General features: G+C 58.0%; 7 protein-coding genes across 7 annotated transcripts; 3 read left to right on the forward strand and 4 right to left on the reverse strand.

The window, feature by feature from the left end:
* Positions 1–280: 280 nt before the first annotated feature.
* On the reverse strand, positions 281–1,703 carry BXZ73DRAFT_76686 (uncharacterized protein; the record flags this gene model as incomplete). The annotated part of the gene is made up of 2 exons (XM_048022494.1): positions 281–1,256; positions 1,309–1,703. The coding sequence occupies 2 exons, from the start codon at positions 1,701–1,703 to the stop codon at positions 281–283; spliced, it is 1,371 nt and encodes a 456-aa protein (XP_047878863.1).
* A 462-nt stretch (positions 1,704–2,165) lies between these two features.
* Positions 2,166–5,070, reverse strand: BXZ73DRAFT_45302 (uncharacterized protein; the record flags this gene model as incomplete). Its single annotated transcript, XM_048019489.1, has 6 exons — positions 2,166–2,332; positions 2,385–2,412; positions 2,466–2,874; positions 2,926–3,456; positions 3,508–4,694; positions 4,759–5,070. 6 exons carry the CDS (start codon positions 5,068–5,070, stop codon positions 2,166–2,168), a joined length of 2,634 nt encoding a protein of 877 aa, XP_047878864.1.
* Positions 5,071–5,442: 372 nt separating this feature from the next.
* BXZ73DRAFT_100332 (uncharacterized protein) lies at positions 5,443–7,615 on the reverse strand (the record flags this gene model as incomplete). The annotated part of the gene is made up of 8 exons (XM_048014550.1): positions 5,443–5,601; positions 5,663–5,815; positions 5,871–6,347; positions 6,402–6,535; positions 6,585–6,831; positions 6,892–7,158; positions 7,213–7,281; positions 7,349–7,615. The coding sequence occupies 8 exons, from the start codon at positions 7,613–7,615 to the stop codon at positions 5,443–5,445; spliced, it is 1,773 nt and encodes a 590-aa protein (XP_047878865.1).
* Positions 7,616–7,987: 372 nt separating this feature from the next.
* Positions 7,988–11,375, reverse strand: BXZ73DRAFT_45387 (uncharacterized protein; the record flags this gene model as incomplete). The annotated part of the gene is made up of 13 exons (XM_048019504.1): positions 7,988–8,704; positions 8,758–8,886; positions 8,943–9,148; positions 9,204–9,446; positions 9,503–9,593; positions 9,643–9,734; positions 9,852–9,954; positions 10,010–10,271; positions 10,327–10,559; positions 10,689–10,998; positions 11,051–11,078; positions 11,136–11,212; positions 11,260–11,375. The coding sequence occupies 13 exons, from the start codon at positions 11,373–11,375 to the stop codon at positions 7,988–7,990; spliced, it is 2,607 nt and encodes an 868-aa protein (XP_047878866.1).
* A 777-nt stretch (positions 11,376–12,152) lies between these two features.
* Positions 12,153–13,780, forward strand: BXZ73DRAFT_45190 (programmed cell death protein 2; the record flags this gene model as incomplete). The annotated part of the gene is made up of 5 exons (XM_048019465.1): positions 12,153–12,311; positions 12,400–12,566; positions 12,621–12,774; positions 12,828–13,297; positions 13,354–13,780. The coding sequence occupies 5 exons, from the start codon at positions 12,153–12,155 to the stop codon at positions 13,778–13,780; spliced, it is 1,377 nt and encodes a 458-aa protein (XP_047878867.1).
* A 326-nt stretch (positions 13,781–14,106) lies between these two features.
* Positions 14,107–15,433, forward strand: BXZ73DRAFT_89359 (uncharacterized protein; the record flags this gene model as incomplete). The annotated part of the gene is made up of 3 exons (XM_048025244.1): positions 14,107–15,117; positions 15,168–15,332; positions 15,383–15,433. The coding sequence occupies 3 exons, from the start codon at positions 14,107–14,109 to the stop codon at positions 15,431–15,433; spliced, it is 1,227 nt and encodes a 408-aa protein (XP_047878868.1).
* Positions 15,434–15,720: 287 nt separating this feature from the next.
* Positions 15,721–16,828, forward strand: BXZ73DRAFT_89360 (uncharacterized protein; the record flags this gene model as incomplete). The annotated part of the gene is made up of 8 exons (XM_048025246.1): positions 15,721–15,815; positions 15,867–15,905; positions 15,963–16,056; positions 16,113–16,246; positions 16,307–16,420; positions 16,471–16,545; positions 16,599–16,675; positions 16,731–16,828. The coding sequence occupies 8 exons, from the start codon at positions 15,721–15,723 to the stop codon at positions 16,826–16,828; spliced, it is 726 nt and encodes a 241-aa protein (XP_047878869.1).
* Positions 16,829–17,335: the final 507 nt, after the last annotated feature.

A 17,335-nucleotide genomic window follows, 5' to 3' on the forward strand; every position in this document is an offset into this window, starting at 1 on the left:
GCCCAAATGAGACAAATGCCTCATTAAGATGAATATATTATAATAGGTAAGATCACCCAAGTGTGCAACCCACATGTATGGCTGCTCAAGCCCAACTCATATACACTTGTTTCACCTGATCCTTGACTGTGTGTTGTGTCAGACAGCACAGATGAGCAAAAAGGGGCTTGCTTGCTCTAACACACATCCTGCTCGGATATGGTATGACCATTTATACCAGTACAGATGTGACAAAACAAGTATCCGCTCACAAATCCAGATAAGAATGCTAAGGAGAGGCTCAAACAGTAACCCCTGGGACTGAGACCTCCTGTCCTTCCATCACGCCGTCAACAGCTTTATCGTTTGTGGGGAGTACAACATGGGCACGAGACTCCGAAGTGGGGCTGATCGGACCCGTAGACTCGTCGAGCGACGATGTGTCCGATCCGTTGGACAACGGCTCTTGAGGCACGTGTTCCTCTGACGGACGCGTCGAGCCACTGGACGACACGCTGGTCGTGCGTCCGCCGAAGAACCCACCGAACTTACGCGGCATCGGCTGACTCGGCGAGGGTATCGCACCGATGTCTGCCGGAGGGAGCGGGGCGACGGGAGTCGAGGACGGCGTGTTTGGCTTGCTCGCCCCCGCCTCCGCGGTCGTCGTCCACAACTTGAACCCCCAGCGCGAAGCGGTACTGGGCTGCTTCGAGTGCGATGGGGAGGACGCAGAGGGCGCGACCACGGCAGCGCTCTTGACAGTGGAGGGAACACCGACGTTGTTGTCGGATATGAACGTGCGGAGGGCGCGCACACAGAGCTCCGATGCTTCGTGGGCCTCTTGGGACTCGGTGAGATCGCGCTTGAGGTTGTCCAGTTGTTGCTGCAACGTACGGCACTGTTTTCGCAACGACTCGACCTCGAAGGGGCTTGCTGACGGCTCGGGCTGTGGGGAGGGACCGCGACCAAACAGCAGCGACATGCGCTTGTTTGGCCGCTCAACCGGAGTTGCTTCCGGGTCTTCGGGTATGAGGGGAGAGCGAGGAGAAGGCGGGGGCCATGTTGAGGGTTCACCAAGGAGGCTGGCATCGGACACAGACGATATCCGACGGTGTGCGCGCCCTGCGGCAGAGCCGGTGAGGGGTGCGAAGGAGGCTCGTTTGGACGACGGGGGGCCGTTAAAGGTGAGGTGTGGAGGGGGCGACCTAGAGAGGTCGAGAGACAGGTTGGACACCTGGCTCATCCTCTTCTCCGTCTGAAGTCTCATGAGAGCGCGTCTGGAGGCATCGTCAGAGAAGACGCAGAGGTCAGAAACACGGGAGAACGCACCGGCTTTCCTCTACTTTTGACCGCAACATCGCTATCGTCTCCTCATCATCCTTATGCTGGGCAGTCGCACTCTCCAGGTCGTTCTCCATTTGCAAGCATTTGTCGGCGACATGGTCGAGGGTCTCCCGCATGCCCTGCTCTCTTGTCTGGGCTTCGGTGAGCTTCTCCATGAGGACATCGCGCTCTCTGGAGGTGCCAGCCAAGGACTCGCGGAGCTGGGTGACGATAGAGGCGAGGACGTTGACATCGAGGGACTGGGGCCGGAGGGGATTAGGCGAGCTGGGGAGAGATTCTGCCTCGAGCTGCCGTTCGAGTTCGAGGCTGAAGTCTATGGAGGTGGGGCGGTTCGAGTCGTTGAGGAGTATCTGGGGCGAGTCGGGGAAGGAGTCTGACATGGCGGAAGGTGAGAGAGCGGAAAAGAGTAGTCGTGAATGGTCGTTAAGAGGCTCGGCGGGGGTGTAGGCGTGAATGGTGGCGGGCACAGGACGGCTGCGGGCGGTGGGACGCGGCGAGAGGGAGGGGGCTCAGAGGAGCATCGCAGTGCGGTTGAAACACCGGACGGGCTCTCGAGCCCCACTCGTCTAACCGGGTTGCCCTCGCCCTGGTTGCACGTCTCGCTCCCACCCCGGCTCCCGTTTTCCCTCAGCCGAGCGATTCCCTGATGGCCATCCGCAGCAACGCCACGCGTAGGCTTGGTGGCCAACAAGCAGAACTCAATAAACCGATTGTACTCTACCACATACATATCCAAACCACTTTCGTTTGTTCCTTTATCCGTGTTCCAACATATCTGCTCAGCAGTATCGTACACTCGACCCCTTCCACGGCGTCCGTCGGCCATTGTCCATCGTCTAACCTCACTGGTGCGTCAACGGATCGACGCAGACCACCCCGTCGCGCTCGCTCCAGGGGTATCCCCACATGTGCAGCCACTCGCGCACGCCCGTCGCGAGCCTCATCCGAGATGCACCCCGAGCAGGATCTTGAGTCCCCGTGTGCTTTTCTTCGCCGACAACGATGTAACCTGTGTATCTCTGTCAGCCCCATCCGTTTCCGCGATAAAGCCCGGTACTCACTGAGACCATAAAATAGCTCTCTCTCCAGCTGCAGATGCCATGTCAGCCATTTGCAATCGCCCGAAAATGCGTCTCTCGTACCGCAAGCAGGAACTCCTCCAGCACCTCCGTGGCCTCCGCGGCATGCAAGCCATGCAGGTCGAGGAGAACTTCGGTGCGTTCTTCCGGAGTCATCTTAGTATCGCCGCTGGACGATTGACTGGCAATGCCGAGACAGACCCCGAGGCCCGCTCCGTAGATGCGTCCACGAGCCGTCCGATCGCCTGGGTCATCCGACCAGCTCGCATCCCGGCCCCGCACAGCTTGCTCCGCCAGTCTAGCACGCTCTCTAACGAGCTTGCCTGCGGCTTCGACCATCTCCGCCGCCATTTTCGCGTTCAAGTCGTGACCTTCCCTGCTGAAACGCTTTGCAGCCGCTCCATCGCCACGTCGCCAAGCATCTGCGGCGCGAGACAGGCATGCGTTGCGGGCAGCACCGAGACGCAGAGCCCTACATCTGGTCAGCGAAGCATATTGACAGAGAGCGGGGCATCGCGCTCACCTCTGACGATAGGCCATGTACAGGTTGTTCACAGACTCGCCGGTCGGGAGCGTCGGCAGCAGCGTAGGAGAATGGAGTTTGAGTCGTGGAGACGGTTTGGGCGCGACAATGGCTGTGTTGGGATGCAACGGCTCTGCCGAAGCACCCATCGCTTCTCTGCGAGCGGCAAGAGTAGCCGGGTCCTTGGGAGTTTGAAGTTGCGGGTTCGGTGGAGCCTTCTTGACAGCCGCTGCAAACCTGGTGCGGCTTGGATCGTAACTGGAAGCATCTCCTCGGCCATATCCGTAGCCGCCGCGCCTGTTATCGTTCTGCTGCCCTGCCGCGGTCGAGTGGCCAAGAGTTGGAAATTCTTCGAGGGAGGTACTTTGAGCTTGCTCTTGAGAGCCGTTATGAATATCGACTCTAGCCATGGCATGACCCAAGCCATTGACATCTATCTCCTGAGGAAGGTGATGCAAGAATTCGCAGTTCTCACCCTTGGCACAAGTGCCCCGAAGCCAGAAGCGACACAGCGCTCTTTCGAGATCATGGCTACTCAATGGGTCAGGAGTGGACTATGAGGGGAAAGCGAGGGATGCCGACCTGAACCTGCAATCCGCGCGCAGACACTCGCCGGCAAGGAAGTACCTGCAAACGCGATTGCCGCCTTGAGCTGGACGCCCATTGACAAATCGACCTCCGTTGCGACCCTGGGGACCGTTGAACGACGCTCTCCCTCCGCGCACTCCGTTTCCATCGCGTTGGACAAGTGTAACCCGATTGCCGACGGACTGCATGCGGGGCTGCGACGGATTGGGGTGACTGGCCATGGAACGGTCCACAAGCCAAGACATCGCGCGTTCAAAATCGTAACCGTTGGCGGCCAGGGCTTCTTCCAGTTCCGATGGTGCGAGCGTTGCACCAAAGACAGAGCTGAGTACGTCAAACGGCGTCATACCGTCCGTAAGCATCGCCGTAAACTCGGGGTCGACATCCTCTTGCTGGTTCTGGCGAGGGGCTTCCTGCGAGCGGGCATTGTGGTCCATGCTCCCGAAGACTTGAGGGAAGAGAGAGTCGTCTGCTGATAGAGACGACCCCGCAATAGGAGAGTTGCCCCACATCATGTCCTCGGAACTACTAGGATGGAAAGACCGAGGGAGGTCCCGAGTCGCGAACGGGTCAAATGGATCGTCGTCTTCGTCATCAATGCGCATGGACGAACGAAGCGAGGAGTTCGGGGTAGCGGAGCGTTGAAGGAGAGAAATATCCGGCGTGAGAGGGGCGGCGATCGCCAACTTGGAGGTTGGGCGAGAGGGAGGAGCCCAGAGGTCCGGAGACGGGGTGTCGCCACGCAAGGCAGCGAACGAGCTAGGGTTCGACGACGCGGCAGAGAGGGGCCGGGGTATGGGCCGGAACTCGTGGGCCTTTGCATTGAGGAGTCGAGGAGAAGAAAGTGGAGAAGACGGAAGACTGACGGCGAATTGAGCGTGCGTCATGATGGGAGACACGCCAGGGGACTCGCTGCGGGCAGTAATGTATGAAGAAGATTGTCCCAAGGTACCAAGAGGCGAAGTAAGGGGCGTGTGTGGCCTGCGGAAAATCATGGCGAGCGGAGAGCTTGGGGCCGAGTTGGGTGTATCGGGGCGATTGGGAATAAGCCGGGCAGAATGGGTGGAAGCGCGAGAGGAAGGGCGGGAAATCGGGCGGCGAGTGGGAGTCAAGAAAAGAAAGGGGACGTTGTCTATGTCATCTCTATGTTTGTGCATGAGGTCGAGTACGTGCTGCTCAAGCTGGGGGGGGGGGGGGGTGACGTGAGTGAAAAGAGGAAGGCGAAGAGAGGGGACTGGAACTAACATCTTCGTCGCCGATGGGGCCGAACATGTCCTTGAGAAGGACCTTGAGCTCATCCTCACACTCGCCATCGAGGAGGCCGACGACGCGTCCGATGAGGGACGAGCTAAGAAACGAATCCGGGTCGTTGTCTGGGAACGCATCAGGCTTGTAGAGACGGGCGATGGCGGCAAGCTGGGCGCGGGTGTGCGGGAAACGGGGCGGAAGGGCATGGTCGTGGTCGTGGTGGATGGCAGTGACCGAGTCGGAGAGGGAGCTGAGGCTGGAGGCGGGGCGGAGGAACGCGATCGAGTGGGGGCCCAGGGTAGCGGCCATGGTGATCTGACACGGCGGGGGCAGGCCCGGGACTAGCACGCGGAGAGAGGAGCGGCAAGCGAGGGCGCAACGGCGGACGCAAGGATCATCGAGTGCGCTGGTGGTGTGAAGCCGTGGGCGGAGCCAGCGAGGAGGACGGGGACGGAGACGATGCGGGGAGAGCGACGGCTCGCTCGATGGTCGCTAGCTCGCTGCTGAATACAGCCCCGCACGGCTGCATGGGCGCCCGTCGCCGGGGGCCCGACATGCCTTTTCCCTCCTAGCCCCGCATGCTCCCTCGCTCGCCAAGCAGCCTAACCGCTCACCCACATCCAGTGGCATCAAAACCTCCAATCCACTGCCTGGCTACATACATACACACATGCTGTCCGTCTACTCTCCAGCTCGCCTCCCATTCAACGTCGCCATCGAGTCCCGTCGCAAGTGCAGACCACCGTTCGGGGCAGGCACCCCGTCCCCGTCCGGCGCCCGGTTCGGGTGGTCAGGGATCTCGGAGATCTCTGCCTTGGCCTCCTCCCATGCTTCCAGGTTCTGCCATCCGTCGTCAGCCATCCGTACCGGTCGGGCTTATTCCACCGCAGCTGCTGCTCACCTTCTGGCACCAGTCCCGGTGGCTCCGAGCCATACTAATAGCCATCTCTCGCAGATCCGCCACCTTCTGCCGCTGGAACCGATCCAGGTCCGCTTGGATCGTCGAGCTCGCATATTTGAGGTCCTGTGCAGACAGGTGCAGCGCGTCCTCAAGCTGTCGCGAGAGACACGTTCACTTCGGTTGTCACGGGCCCCTTCGCATCACTCACCTGCGAAATCGTCTCCCTCGTCTTCGTGATTGAATTCCGGCGAGCCGTCTCCGGGTCCACGTCCATCATCCCGTGTAGCGTGTAGCTCAGTGCACTCAAGAATCCCATCCCTGGTGCTCTCCGCCGCACTGGGTTTGGTCCAGGGTGAGGAGGTAGGTACGCCGACGCCGACTCGTCTTGCCGCCTAGCCTCGTTCTCGTTGACCTCATTTCCCTCTTGTGGGGCGTTTCCCTCAGCTGGAGGCGTCGTCCGTGATGTGCTCGACCGTCCCGAGTTGAGAGCCTCCTCCAACCGTCGCGCCTCCCGTTCATTCTTGTCCAGTTCTTCGAGCTGCTCTCGCCGAGCCTCCAGTGCTTCCTGAGTCATTTCGTTCTGAACGTGTTTCTGGTGCCGGTACTGCAACAACTTCTTGATAATAGACGCAAACTGCGCGTATTCGTGCAGTGGTTCTGCCCAGTTCTGCTCGAACTCCTGTAACTGTGAAGGGATCGCGTCAGAGCAGCACAACATCTCGTCTACGACGGAACAAACCAGCTTCATTGTCGAAAGGTGGTTCGCGTCGATCGCCTGTCCAGTCTTCTCGATCGCGGTCGAAAGCTGGCCGGTCTCGTTCAAGCTAAAGCCGTTTAGTGTAGCACCGAGCTCCGTATGGTCTTGAGCAAGGTCTATAAACATGTCAGCAAAGAACATCTTCAGAATACCGTCAACACTGACCGGACCAGCGCTTCATCGTCCGTCTCGTCACCTTCTCCATTGGCCCGCTCATGTGCACCGCAAACTTGTTTGTGAATCCCTCCGACTCCAGGAACCTCTGATCGGGTCTTCGCAAAGGATGGGCTGCCGAAGGGTTAGAGAGTGCAGCATACGCGGGAGCGGCATTCTGGTCAGTGGGGTTGTGCGAAGGTGCCTTCAGGATGTTCTTCGGTAGCAGGGAGATTGGCGGCGAGTTGAGCACTTCCGTCTAGAGCAATGAATTTGAACTCAGCGACGGATCATATTGAACTAGGACTGAGATGCGTACCCATGAAACTTCACCATCAAGGAACCTGTGGAAGACATGCTCGTTGGAGAGGATAGGGTGGCGAGCGATGCGGTTGAGGAACGTCTGGAGCATGCGCTTCCTCCTGGAAATCATGGCCGCGTCCTCCTTCGCCTTGGCTTGTTTCACAGCATAATCCCCGATCGTCTGCTTGGAGGGTATGGGAGGGATGATGAGCGTGGGGTAAAGCTTGACGAGGTTGGTGCGCAGAGACTCGAATTCCGAGTATCTATGGTGCGATTCCGCATTCTACTTGAATCTCAGCCTTATGCGCACACACTGAATGAATCCCACTGTACTCACGCCGGCACGTATGACGTAGGTGATGTACGGCGAAGTTGAGTTGACTGAGGTCTTGAGCGCATCAGGAATCTGTTTCCCGGTGCGGCAGAGCGGTTGTTGAGTATAGGAATGAATACCAGAAGGATTTGGGACGTACCAGAATCTCAACGTCCTCGCCAGAATGCAGCCAATGATCTCGTCCGCAGCAGAAGTCACTCTTGTATGCTTGGGGCTGCCTGTGCGTCCCAGCCGAGGGGAACGTACCGCGCCCCGTGGGCGAAGTTGGAGGTGACGGCGTGCGCACTATTGGCTCCACGAAGGGGGGAGATGGGACGGTGGGGATGTCGACCCGGGAGGAGGAACCGTCGGACTGGAGCCGCTCGGGTTCACTTTCGAACGGGTTCTCGTCCTCGAAGACCTCCATGGTGGCATAAGATGCGGTTCGCGACTCGAGAGGGTGTATGTGAGGACAGCCAAAGGAGACGGGAAGGGATGCTCAGGCTGGGCAGTGACAGAAGGCAGGAAGGAGCCGCAGTAAGCGAGCCGCGACCACCACCGTACCTGGGCGCCTCCTCGGACGTCCCTTCATAATAATATCCGACAAAGCCCGCGGAGTGCGCGACTCCCTAGAACGCGAGAAAAAGCAGTGTCATTACAGTAGACAGCGTATATCATGACAGGTATGTCCTGGGTGCAAAACAGACAAAGCGACGAAGACGACCAGACCACTGACATACATACTCCATACAAATACAATGCAACACCGGTTGTACCAAAGTGTACACTCTACATTAACTCACTGCATCCCCATCTGTGCAACAAAGTCCTGCCAAGCTGCTTGCATGTTCGTCTCGGGAGAATATGATCTGCCTCCGGCAGAGTATTCGCCGCTGTCCATAGGAACCGGCGATGGGATGAACATTTCTGTTTGCGGGCCTCCGCTGCCGACATGTCCGTAGTCGAAGACAGGGAAATACTGCGGGAACATGGGATTCAGACCTTCCACTTGAAGACCAGGCAGCTGTGGTGGGTGCTGTGATGCCTGCTGGTATGCATCCGGCCCTGGGAACTGCGCCGACATAGGCTGCAAGGAATGCAAGTTCTGAGGCTGTTGCGGCTGATAGTGCGTGGGGGAGACTGGTCCACCGTTCATCCGTGCTGGCTGTGACGGCCCTGCTTGATTGGACATCGCTCCAGAGGGTACATTCGGCGGTGAGGGGACGAAGGTTCGAAGGTATTGCAGCACGTAGGGGTGAACCTGTTGCTCTTCCGGTTGCTTCAGCGGCAGAGGCACGATGGGGTTCAGCGACGTCGGGGAGCGATCCGTGATTTGGGGAGACATGGACTTTTCCTTCTGCTCAACCAGTCGTGTCCGCCCTCCGAGAATGTTCAGCTCGTCGTTATCGTCAGCAGGAGTCGTGGGCTCGGAGACCGCGCCGACTCGAGACGGGGGAGTATTCCTGTATTGCGCCAAGCTTGCGTGCGCCCTTTCACGCAGATTGAGCATGATGTGCTGCAGCAGTTGTGAGAATTGGGTAGCACAGGTGACCGAGCATAGTAACGTACCAAGACCTTCTCCGCATGGAAGGACTTTGCGGTCTTCGAAAAGAGATCGCATGCTGAATCGAGCTGAACCAAAGCTGAAGGCGCCAGACTCATGGAAGGACAACGAGTGACGATGGAGCCCAGGATGATCTAGGAGCGCACATGGCATCAGCCAGCAAACACAAACATGATATCGTGAGACCTACCGAACAAGAGAACAAGTGCGTCCACAAAAACCACATACGCTCCGTGAGCTCCTTCAACTGCGAGTGTATGTTGCGAACCAAGGCAACTAACGAGCCGGCGCTACGGTAGGCAGCAATAAACGAGCCACCGTAAGGACTGCCAAGTGGATCTTTAGGATGATCGCTGATAGCGCGGGCAAAGAACCCCCGGTGCATGTAGAGTAAGTCTGGAGGACACGACGAGTCAACAAGGGTGGGGTTGTGCGCTGAGAAGCTACTCACTGGACTCTCGAATCGCCAGGACCAAGTGACGCTGCAAGATCAAGGGAACACTCTCATAGAAATTCCCGACTCTAGACTCCGAGTTGCCGAAGCCGGCAATCTGCAGAGAAGCCGGGACAGGGAACCCTCGCAACTTGCGATCGAGCTGTAAAACAGTGCTGTACGTCGGCGTTTTTGCCCCGAATGCCTGGTCGTACACAACATTCATGCATTCCGAAGTAAACCGATGCTTCCACCAGTGGACTGACAGATGATAGCGATTAAGCCAGGAGTTGTGAATACCGAAACGTATAACTTACACGTTTCTTCGCTGCAAGGATCATCCTGGTGCGGCTTCTTACAGTCGACGTGCGTGAGGGTAAATGACGGGGGTCGGCCTAGAGTGTAGGACTAGCCACGAATTCAACTACAAGGAAAGTTTTATGGGAAGATGCCATACCTGGAGGAGATCGTACGAATATAGCTCCCAGAAGCTTTCCCGTCGCCGTTGGATTTCAGCCTGGTCGACCTTCCATTTACCTGCGTCACGGTCTGGCAGGGCCGTCAATCAACAAAATTCCCTTGAAGCGCTATAAATCACTCACGAAGCCCCATCTAGCAACACAAATCCTGTGTTCAGTGGGACGAAATTAGCGTGTAGGAAATCACTCACGCTAACACCCAGTTTGACCGCCAGACCCATAAACGCCCACCTCGAGCCGACACCTGAACCATGACGTTCGCTCAAGAACAGGTAGAATGCCATCAAGTACTGAGCAAATAGAAGTTACAAACCAAACTATGTTCCAACACAAGCATTTACGCACGAGGGTCTGAACCGCAGCCAGTGTTGGCTCTTCAAAGATTGGACTTTGGAACAATGCAGCCCGAGCCAGCTGGTGGTACTTCTCAGCCTCGATGTTGTATGCCGGGCGAGTGATGTCCATTAAACTGCCGATGGCGAGGACCATAAACATGAGGGCCAGTTGATGTGACATGAGTGGATCGTCCATCGATGGGGTGGTGTTGGGATTGTAGAACTGATTGAAAGCGGCCTCGTTAAACTGAGCCATCGAAACCGGATTGTACCTAAGCAAATGGATGAGATCAGACCCGAGATGCGACACAGTTACAAGGTGCGTACATCCACGCTGCATGCTGAAAATAGTTGTTGCGAAGTTCGTTTGCCTCGTCCATAGGGGGAAGATACCAGAATAGACTCCGAAGGCGTTCGATCTTCATAGTTTCCGCATCCACAGTGAGAGGAAGACTGGGAGCGACAGGGAAAAGACCGCTGAGAGCAAGGACTTCTGCAGATAGCAGCTTGCGCAGGTTGATCAGGCGTTGGTCCCTATCATCATCCTTATTGTCTTCGTTCTAGTTGGCGTAATGGATGATGAGTTACAACGCGCAGCAAGGGCGGGAGATACTGACTGTCAAATAGTACTATGAAAAGGGGGGCCATCAGACAGAGGTCTGGCGAATGTGTCCGGAGAGGAGACGTACCCACGAGCTGGTCGCTTGGCCGAAGTAATTGGTGCGGCCAGTGTCGCTGATAGACAAGGAGCCGAAGGAATCGACAACGTCAGCCCCAGGCTCTTCTGGGGAGCCATTTTGAATGCCGGTGCTGATGAGGTTTTCTCGCTGGATGGGGGCTTTGATGCGGAGGAGCTCTTCGGAGAGAAGAGGATGAGAGTCGGTGGAGTGGAGGGTATGGGAGGCGCGAAGAGCGTCTTCCAGCTCGCGGACACGGTTTGCGAGCTGGTTTATTTTCTCGTGGAGATCTTGGGTGGAGGCAAGGACGAATCTAGGTGCGCTGAGTGAGAAGTGAAGTAAGAGGGTGGACGGATGAGAGGGGGCAGACTGACCGATTGCCCTTGCCGGTGGTAAGGGAGCCTAGGGGACGAGGAAAAGGATAAAGCAAGCTCTGACCGAGAGGGAGAGAGGGCGTACCGTCGGGGCAGATAGCAGCGCACCCTCGCTTGACGCAGGAGCCACAGGGGATGCAGCGATCGCAGCGCAGCTTAAGCCTGAAGCAGGGGTGAGGGCGGATCGCAAGAGGCCGGGAAGGACGGACCTGCGGCACTCTGCGCAGGAGAGGCGGGTCGCGCCGCGCTTGCGCTTCTTCTCGCCGCCGGCGGGGTCGCGGGGCGAGGAGTCGGGGGCGAGGAGGGAGAGGTCCTGGGAGGACATGGAGGCGGGAGGAAAGGAAGGCGCGGGTGGCGGATGTACGAAGGCGTATAAGAGCCCCATCCGAAGCTCGTCTGGCTGTCAGCCGCCGCCAGGGCTCCCCGCGGCTGGTGCCCGCCTCCTCTGCCCGCCCGCGCCCTGCGCACCTCCGGGCCCTCTTCGCTCGAGCACACGCACATACGCCGCGCCCGCGGACGAGCGTCGCCCCAGCCGCGCTCGCGCCCTTCGCTGCAGATAACCGAAGCGCCCGTGCTCGATCGCACCCATCGCGCGGGCGCCCACATCGTTGCCCCCTGCGCAGAAGCGCGCGTCGTCGCCCAGGCAGACACGGTCGTCTGTGCGAGCAGCGTACTGGTAAGTGTGCTGCTCTGCCATCATCGCGCACGCCGTCATCTCCGTCCGCCGACTGTCTGGAGTGCGCCCGTTGAGAGCCGGCCCCAGTGGCACCGGCCTTGTCCACACCGCCGTCCCCCGCCCCGAATTCCCGGCGCCGGCTCCCGGCCCGCCCAGGCGCCCTCCTCTCCAATTTTTCACCCTGAGCAGCCCCGTTCTCTTTCTCCCACCCAACATCCACTCGCTCCCCCCCCCTTGCTGGTGAGTGCATACTTCCTATCGCCTCCTTTTTCGGGATGAACTCTTAGATGACGAGTCCGAAGTGTTGCGAACGAGCTTCTCCGCCGCGACAGTCCTTGACGACACCTTCTCAATACCATTCATGCTTTTCTGACTCTCTTTCCGTACCCGCTCCTCCAGTCGCTCATTCGTTTCTTTCCAGCATCCATGCCTCCACCTGCTACTGTCGATGACTCCTGGTCGGACTCGGACGATGGGCTCGATGCCGACGTCGAGACCGCCGTCCAACTCGGCGTTCCTGACGGGCCCCTCGAGTCGACGGCCGATATCGTAGACCCCGCTGTATCGCGAATAGGTGGTCATCCCGTACGATGCCCCTTCGCTCCTCCATGTACCACCCCCGTATTGATGAATCGTCAATCCATCCATCCCGTCGCGCCCTCTGCCCGCACAGGCCTTCCTGTCTGCCCCGCCCCCCATCGATCTCAGCCACTGCAAGGTGTGCTCCGCTCCGATGCCACTCGCCATCCAAATCTGGTGCCCGCTCGAGGACAGCCCCCACGACCGCGTCCTCTTCGTCTGGGCCTGTCCGGACGGCCCCTGCCAACGTAAGGAGGGAAGGTGAGTGATTCGCCCGCGATGCGCGGAGAAATCCCCATTGATCGCTACGATCAGCGTCCGAGCCTGGCGCGAGCTCAGGTTCAACGCGACGTACGCAGCCAAGCTCGAGAAAAAAGCGGCGCGGCAGAAGGAAGTGGAAGCCCAAAAGGCAAAAGTCGCCGCCGAGGTCAGCGCGAACCACGCGACGCCCAAGACCAACCCCTTCGCAGTCAGTCTCCCACGACAGCGCCGGCGGACACCAGCTCACGTCTCGTCGTTCAGCTCGGGGCCAGTTCTGCTCCGAATCCCTTCGGACTTGGTTCCGCCGTCTTCGGCAGCCCTGCTCCTGAAGAAGACTCCGATGCGCCCGGGACAACCTCCGCATCCGCTGATGCGTCGAGTGATGATGTAAGGGACGACAGCGAGGACGACGACGAAGATTCAAGCGACAGTGATAGCGACGACGACAGGCTCGCTGCCACCCTCCAGGCAGCTTCTCTGGACGATTCTCCGTGGAAGACCGCGCCAGCGTTTCCGCCGCTCTACCTCTCAACAACTTCAGAGTACCTCCCTCCGCCACCCAAAACCAAACAGATCGCAGACGCGATGCTTGACACCAACGGAGACGCTGATTCCAAAAGCAAAGGCGCGAGCGCGTGGGCCCCGGAAGGTTACGAGAACTCCATGGACGTCGACCAAGCGTTTGAACGGTTCAGCAAACGCGTTTCCTATGAAGGCGAACAGTGTCTACGGTATGTTTACCTTGGTGTTCACGTTCAGCCTCCAACACATGCTCACATCTTCCCAGGTACGAACTGGGTGGAACCCCATTGCCGTATGCGAGCGACAAGGTATTCAATGCACTCTTCCCTGTGCCCCCTTCGCCCCCGTTGCCTGTTACGAAACCGGGTTTCATGATCACCACCGCTCGAAAACGGATGTATGTCCCCGAAACACTGCCGGTGTGCACAAGCTGCAAATCGCGCCGGGTATTCGAGTGTCAGTTGATGCCAAATCTGATCAACACGCTCAAGCTGCCTTCAAAGGGGGTTCAAAAGCCCCAGTCTAGCGAGGAACGCCGTGCGGAGGTCCTCAGGGCGCTCAAGGGTGGGGGAGAGGGAAGTGGGATGGAGTGGGGAACGTGTATGATTTTCTCTTGCCAGAAGGATTGCACTGATGTCAAGGGCGCGGATACGTGGCGAGAGGAGCATGTACTTGTGCAGTGGGAGGAATGAGCCCGTTGAGGCAGTAGGCAATCTGTCGTTGTATCACCACCAGCCATCGTATGCGAAATCAGTTGTGTCAGCTGCGAGTTGCGGCAAGCGGCGACCAGGGGTTCACAGTCCGAAGTACGACAACATACATGAATAACATAGGTTACCATTGTGCAAGCCGGCGTTTGGAGCGGAAAGAGGACAATAGAGATGACGTTGTATGCTAAACAAGTTGCGCGCTGAACCGCGAGATGGCAACAGCACCGCCATCTCGACGTCCGAGCTCTCCTCCGCTACTCTCCCCTGTCGTCCATCTTGAACACTACGCTCACCATTCACACCCAGCCATGTCTGCGAAAAAACTCAGGTCCAAACTCGACATCAAGTTCATGCTTCCTCTTGGGCGGGGGAACGCAGCTTCACGCACCCCTCCGCCTGGCATCTCCGCAGACTTCAGCGAGAAGATGTTCCGCCAAAAGCCCCAGGAACCGCTGCCTCCTCCTCCTCCTCCTCCTCCCAAGGACATATCCACGCGCCATTACTCCCTCTACAACCCTACCGGCAGCAACTGGGATGACGTCCGGTACGCAGTCATGGCGTCCCCGATCTCCGAAGACTCGCCCTCCCCAGGCCTCGACGACAGCACCAACGTCTTCATGCGCCGCCAAGCCACCGCGCCCCCTTCCTCTCTCCCTCCCACTCCCACCCCAGCCAAGGCGGCCCACACCCGCTCTGCGACGTCCCGCATCCCCGTGGCATCCACCCGGGTCGGCACGTACTCCCGGCGCACGGTCTCTAGCCCGGAAGAGAACGATCTCCGCCGGCGCGAGGCCCAACGGCGCAAGGAGCTCGAGGAGAAGGAGGCCATGCGAGAGGAGGCCGAGCGCCAGGCCCGGCTGAAGCGCGAGAAGGAGCAGATGCTGCAGCAGGCGGCGCGCGAGGACGAGGCGCGCAAGGTTGCGCTCGAGCAGGAGCTGCGCAGGGCGGCGGAGGAGCGGCGGAAGCGTGAAGCGATCGAGAAGGAGGCGGAGGCTCTGACGGCGATGGTTGCGGCAGAGAGGAAGCGGCAGGAGCGGGAGAAGCGGAAGCAGGAGACACAGAAGCTGCAGCGCATGCGCCAGGACCTGGAGGAGCAGCGGCTCGCGGAGCAGCGGGAGCGGATGGGCTGGCGCGAACGGATCGCGAAGGAGCGGAGCGCCTTGGCTTCTCGTCTGGAGAAGCAGAAGACCAAGAACAGTCGCGGTCTTACTGTTCTCTTGACTGGCTGGTTCACCGTTCAAAGCGAAGACCTGCTCTCCTACAAACGGCGATATTTCCAACTGCGCGAAGACGCTCTGATCCTGTACAAAGACGCGGAGGTGAGCGATAACTCAGAGCTCGTACACCGGTTGTTGACGAAGGAATCCAGGACGATTCAAAGGCGTTGGAGACGATTCAACTGTCTCGCATACGTCGTATCCGAGAAGCGCAAGACGGGTTTGAGGATTTGCAGGCGATTCCCTACTCGTTCGCGCTCGAAATTCAAGGCCACCATGACGCGTGGAGCATGTTCACAGATTCGAACGAGGACAAGGTGAGTAGCCCTTTGGGGTGTCGCTGGTGGCTCGCTCATTTGTTATGCAGGAGAATGTGCTCGCGCTTCTGAGTAGCCGCCTTGCCTCGCGCTCGCGATGAGAGTACTCGCATGCGTTCAGTCCCGTGTATTCAGTCCCGATGCCTGGTGTTATGTGTATGTAATTATGTAGCCCATACCCTCTATTACGGATACCTTGTAGACTGTATGCCATATTTTCTATCACCGGAGATTCTCTAGAGACCACTGGTATGCGAAGCCATCGTCCAACAACTCGTGTGAATGCGGCCGTGCCAAGCGCTTTGGTCGCTTGAGTAGTGAACCCGTCTTACGCTTGACCTCCATTCTACTCTCTCAACTACACATTTCTTGACTGTCTTTCAACCAAATGGCGGGCTGGCTATCAATCGTTGCTTCCGTTGGTATGGCCGTCGGGCCGCCGCTGGTATATGCGGACCAAGCGTACTCGATTGTCAAGAAACAGTGCGCAACTCCACGCTTATTCCCGCTGCTTCGTCGGCTGAGCATGCCCAGAGACTCTACAGGCTTCTCGCGTGATGTATGCGCAATACTGTGAGATAAACCCGCTTGCCCACGTCACAAGTTGATTTACGGGTATGGTCACACAAGTCTCCTGGCCAACATTACACGCTGTTTCTTCTGGCTGGGAAGCCGCTTCGAGATGGCATTGCTTGTACAGTCTCTGTTGATGATATTGGCTCAAGTAAGTCCATTCACATCGTCATGAACATATTCCCAACACGCGGTGGTGCACTCCAGCTCGTCCTCCTGTATATCTGTATCCGCTTCCGCCCCAAACTGAGCCCCGAGAATTTGGGGGTGTCAATCCGCCCACTCTCTTTCTGGCAATGGTCGAACTACACCCAATATCTCGAATTTCTGGTCGCGTTCGTGTAAGTCGAGTTCCTTCCATTCAGCGCGTACTCGACCACGAACTGACTCGCTCTGTACAGTCTCTGTCAAGCTATTCTTTTCCTCATACTGGGCCGGTCCTCGACATATGTCTCAGCCCTTGGATTCGTGGCTCTGGGGCTCGAGAGCACACTGCCAATTCCTCAACTTATCAGGTCAGGGTTTTACCAGCCACTAAACATTGTAATGCTGAATCTTGATACAGTAACTACAAGCAACGTTCGTTGTATGGCTTCCGTATGTCCACATTGGTTGGCTGGTTTGGAGGAGATGCTTTCAAGTGAGTGCAGCAGCCAAGACCCTGATCTGACTGGACCGACGGGCCTCGTTCAGGACGGTGTACTTTTTCCTCCAGGAGTTACCGCTGCAGTTCAAAGTATGCGCTATATTCCAGCTTTCGATCGACTGTGGTATGTGTATCTCTCCCCTCGACTGTATTCATCATTGCTGACGCCTCTTGCGCAGCGATTGTAATCCAGCGATTGATGTACGGGAACGCGCCGCCGCCGACGGTGCTCATGGACGATGACGACGTTGAGCAGGCGTTGGCTCTGGAGGAGTAGGAACGAGGGTCCTGGGCGTGTAGCAGTGTTATTCATTGGTATATAGAGCAGCTAATTGATCATGGAAGTGCGCACATAGTAGGAGAACGGCGGGCCGGGTGTCCGAGAAGAACGCTCTACACGCATCTTATATAGCAAAGATTTAGGCTCCAGCACTAGACTGGGTGCCAAGCAGCGGGGTTTTAATGGGTACACGGAGGACAGTCAGAAGACCCTCCGATTAAAAGAGTCCCACCCTCAGTGCGTAATAGCATTTTTTCGTGTGTATACAGTAAGGGCACTGAGGGCGGAGCTTCCTACTAGCCCTTCCTGAGTGAGCCACCTAAAAAGCAAGCCGGTTGTTTCGTTACAATCTGGACTGGCCTGAAACGCCTGCAGGGGCGAAACATCGGTTTACGGTAGTCGCCCCACCAAAAACGTGTGCGCACATGTAGGCACACCGGGTAGACCCAACGGCCCAGACGGACGAGCGCGCGTGAGGCGGGGGAGCACAGCCAAAAGAGGAAA

The sequence above is a fragment of the Epithele typhae genome (genome assembly GCF_022376455.1).
Source record: "Epithele typhae strain CBS 203.58 chromosome Unknown BXZ73scaffold_17, whole genome shotgun sequence".
NCBI lineage: Eukaryota > Fungi > Basidiomycota > Agaricomycetes > Polyporales > Epitheliaceae > Epithele > Epithele typhae.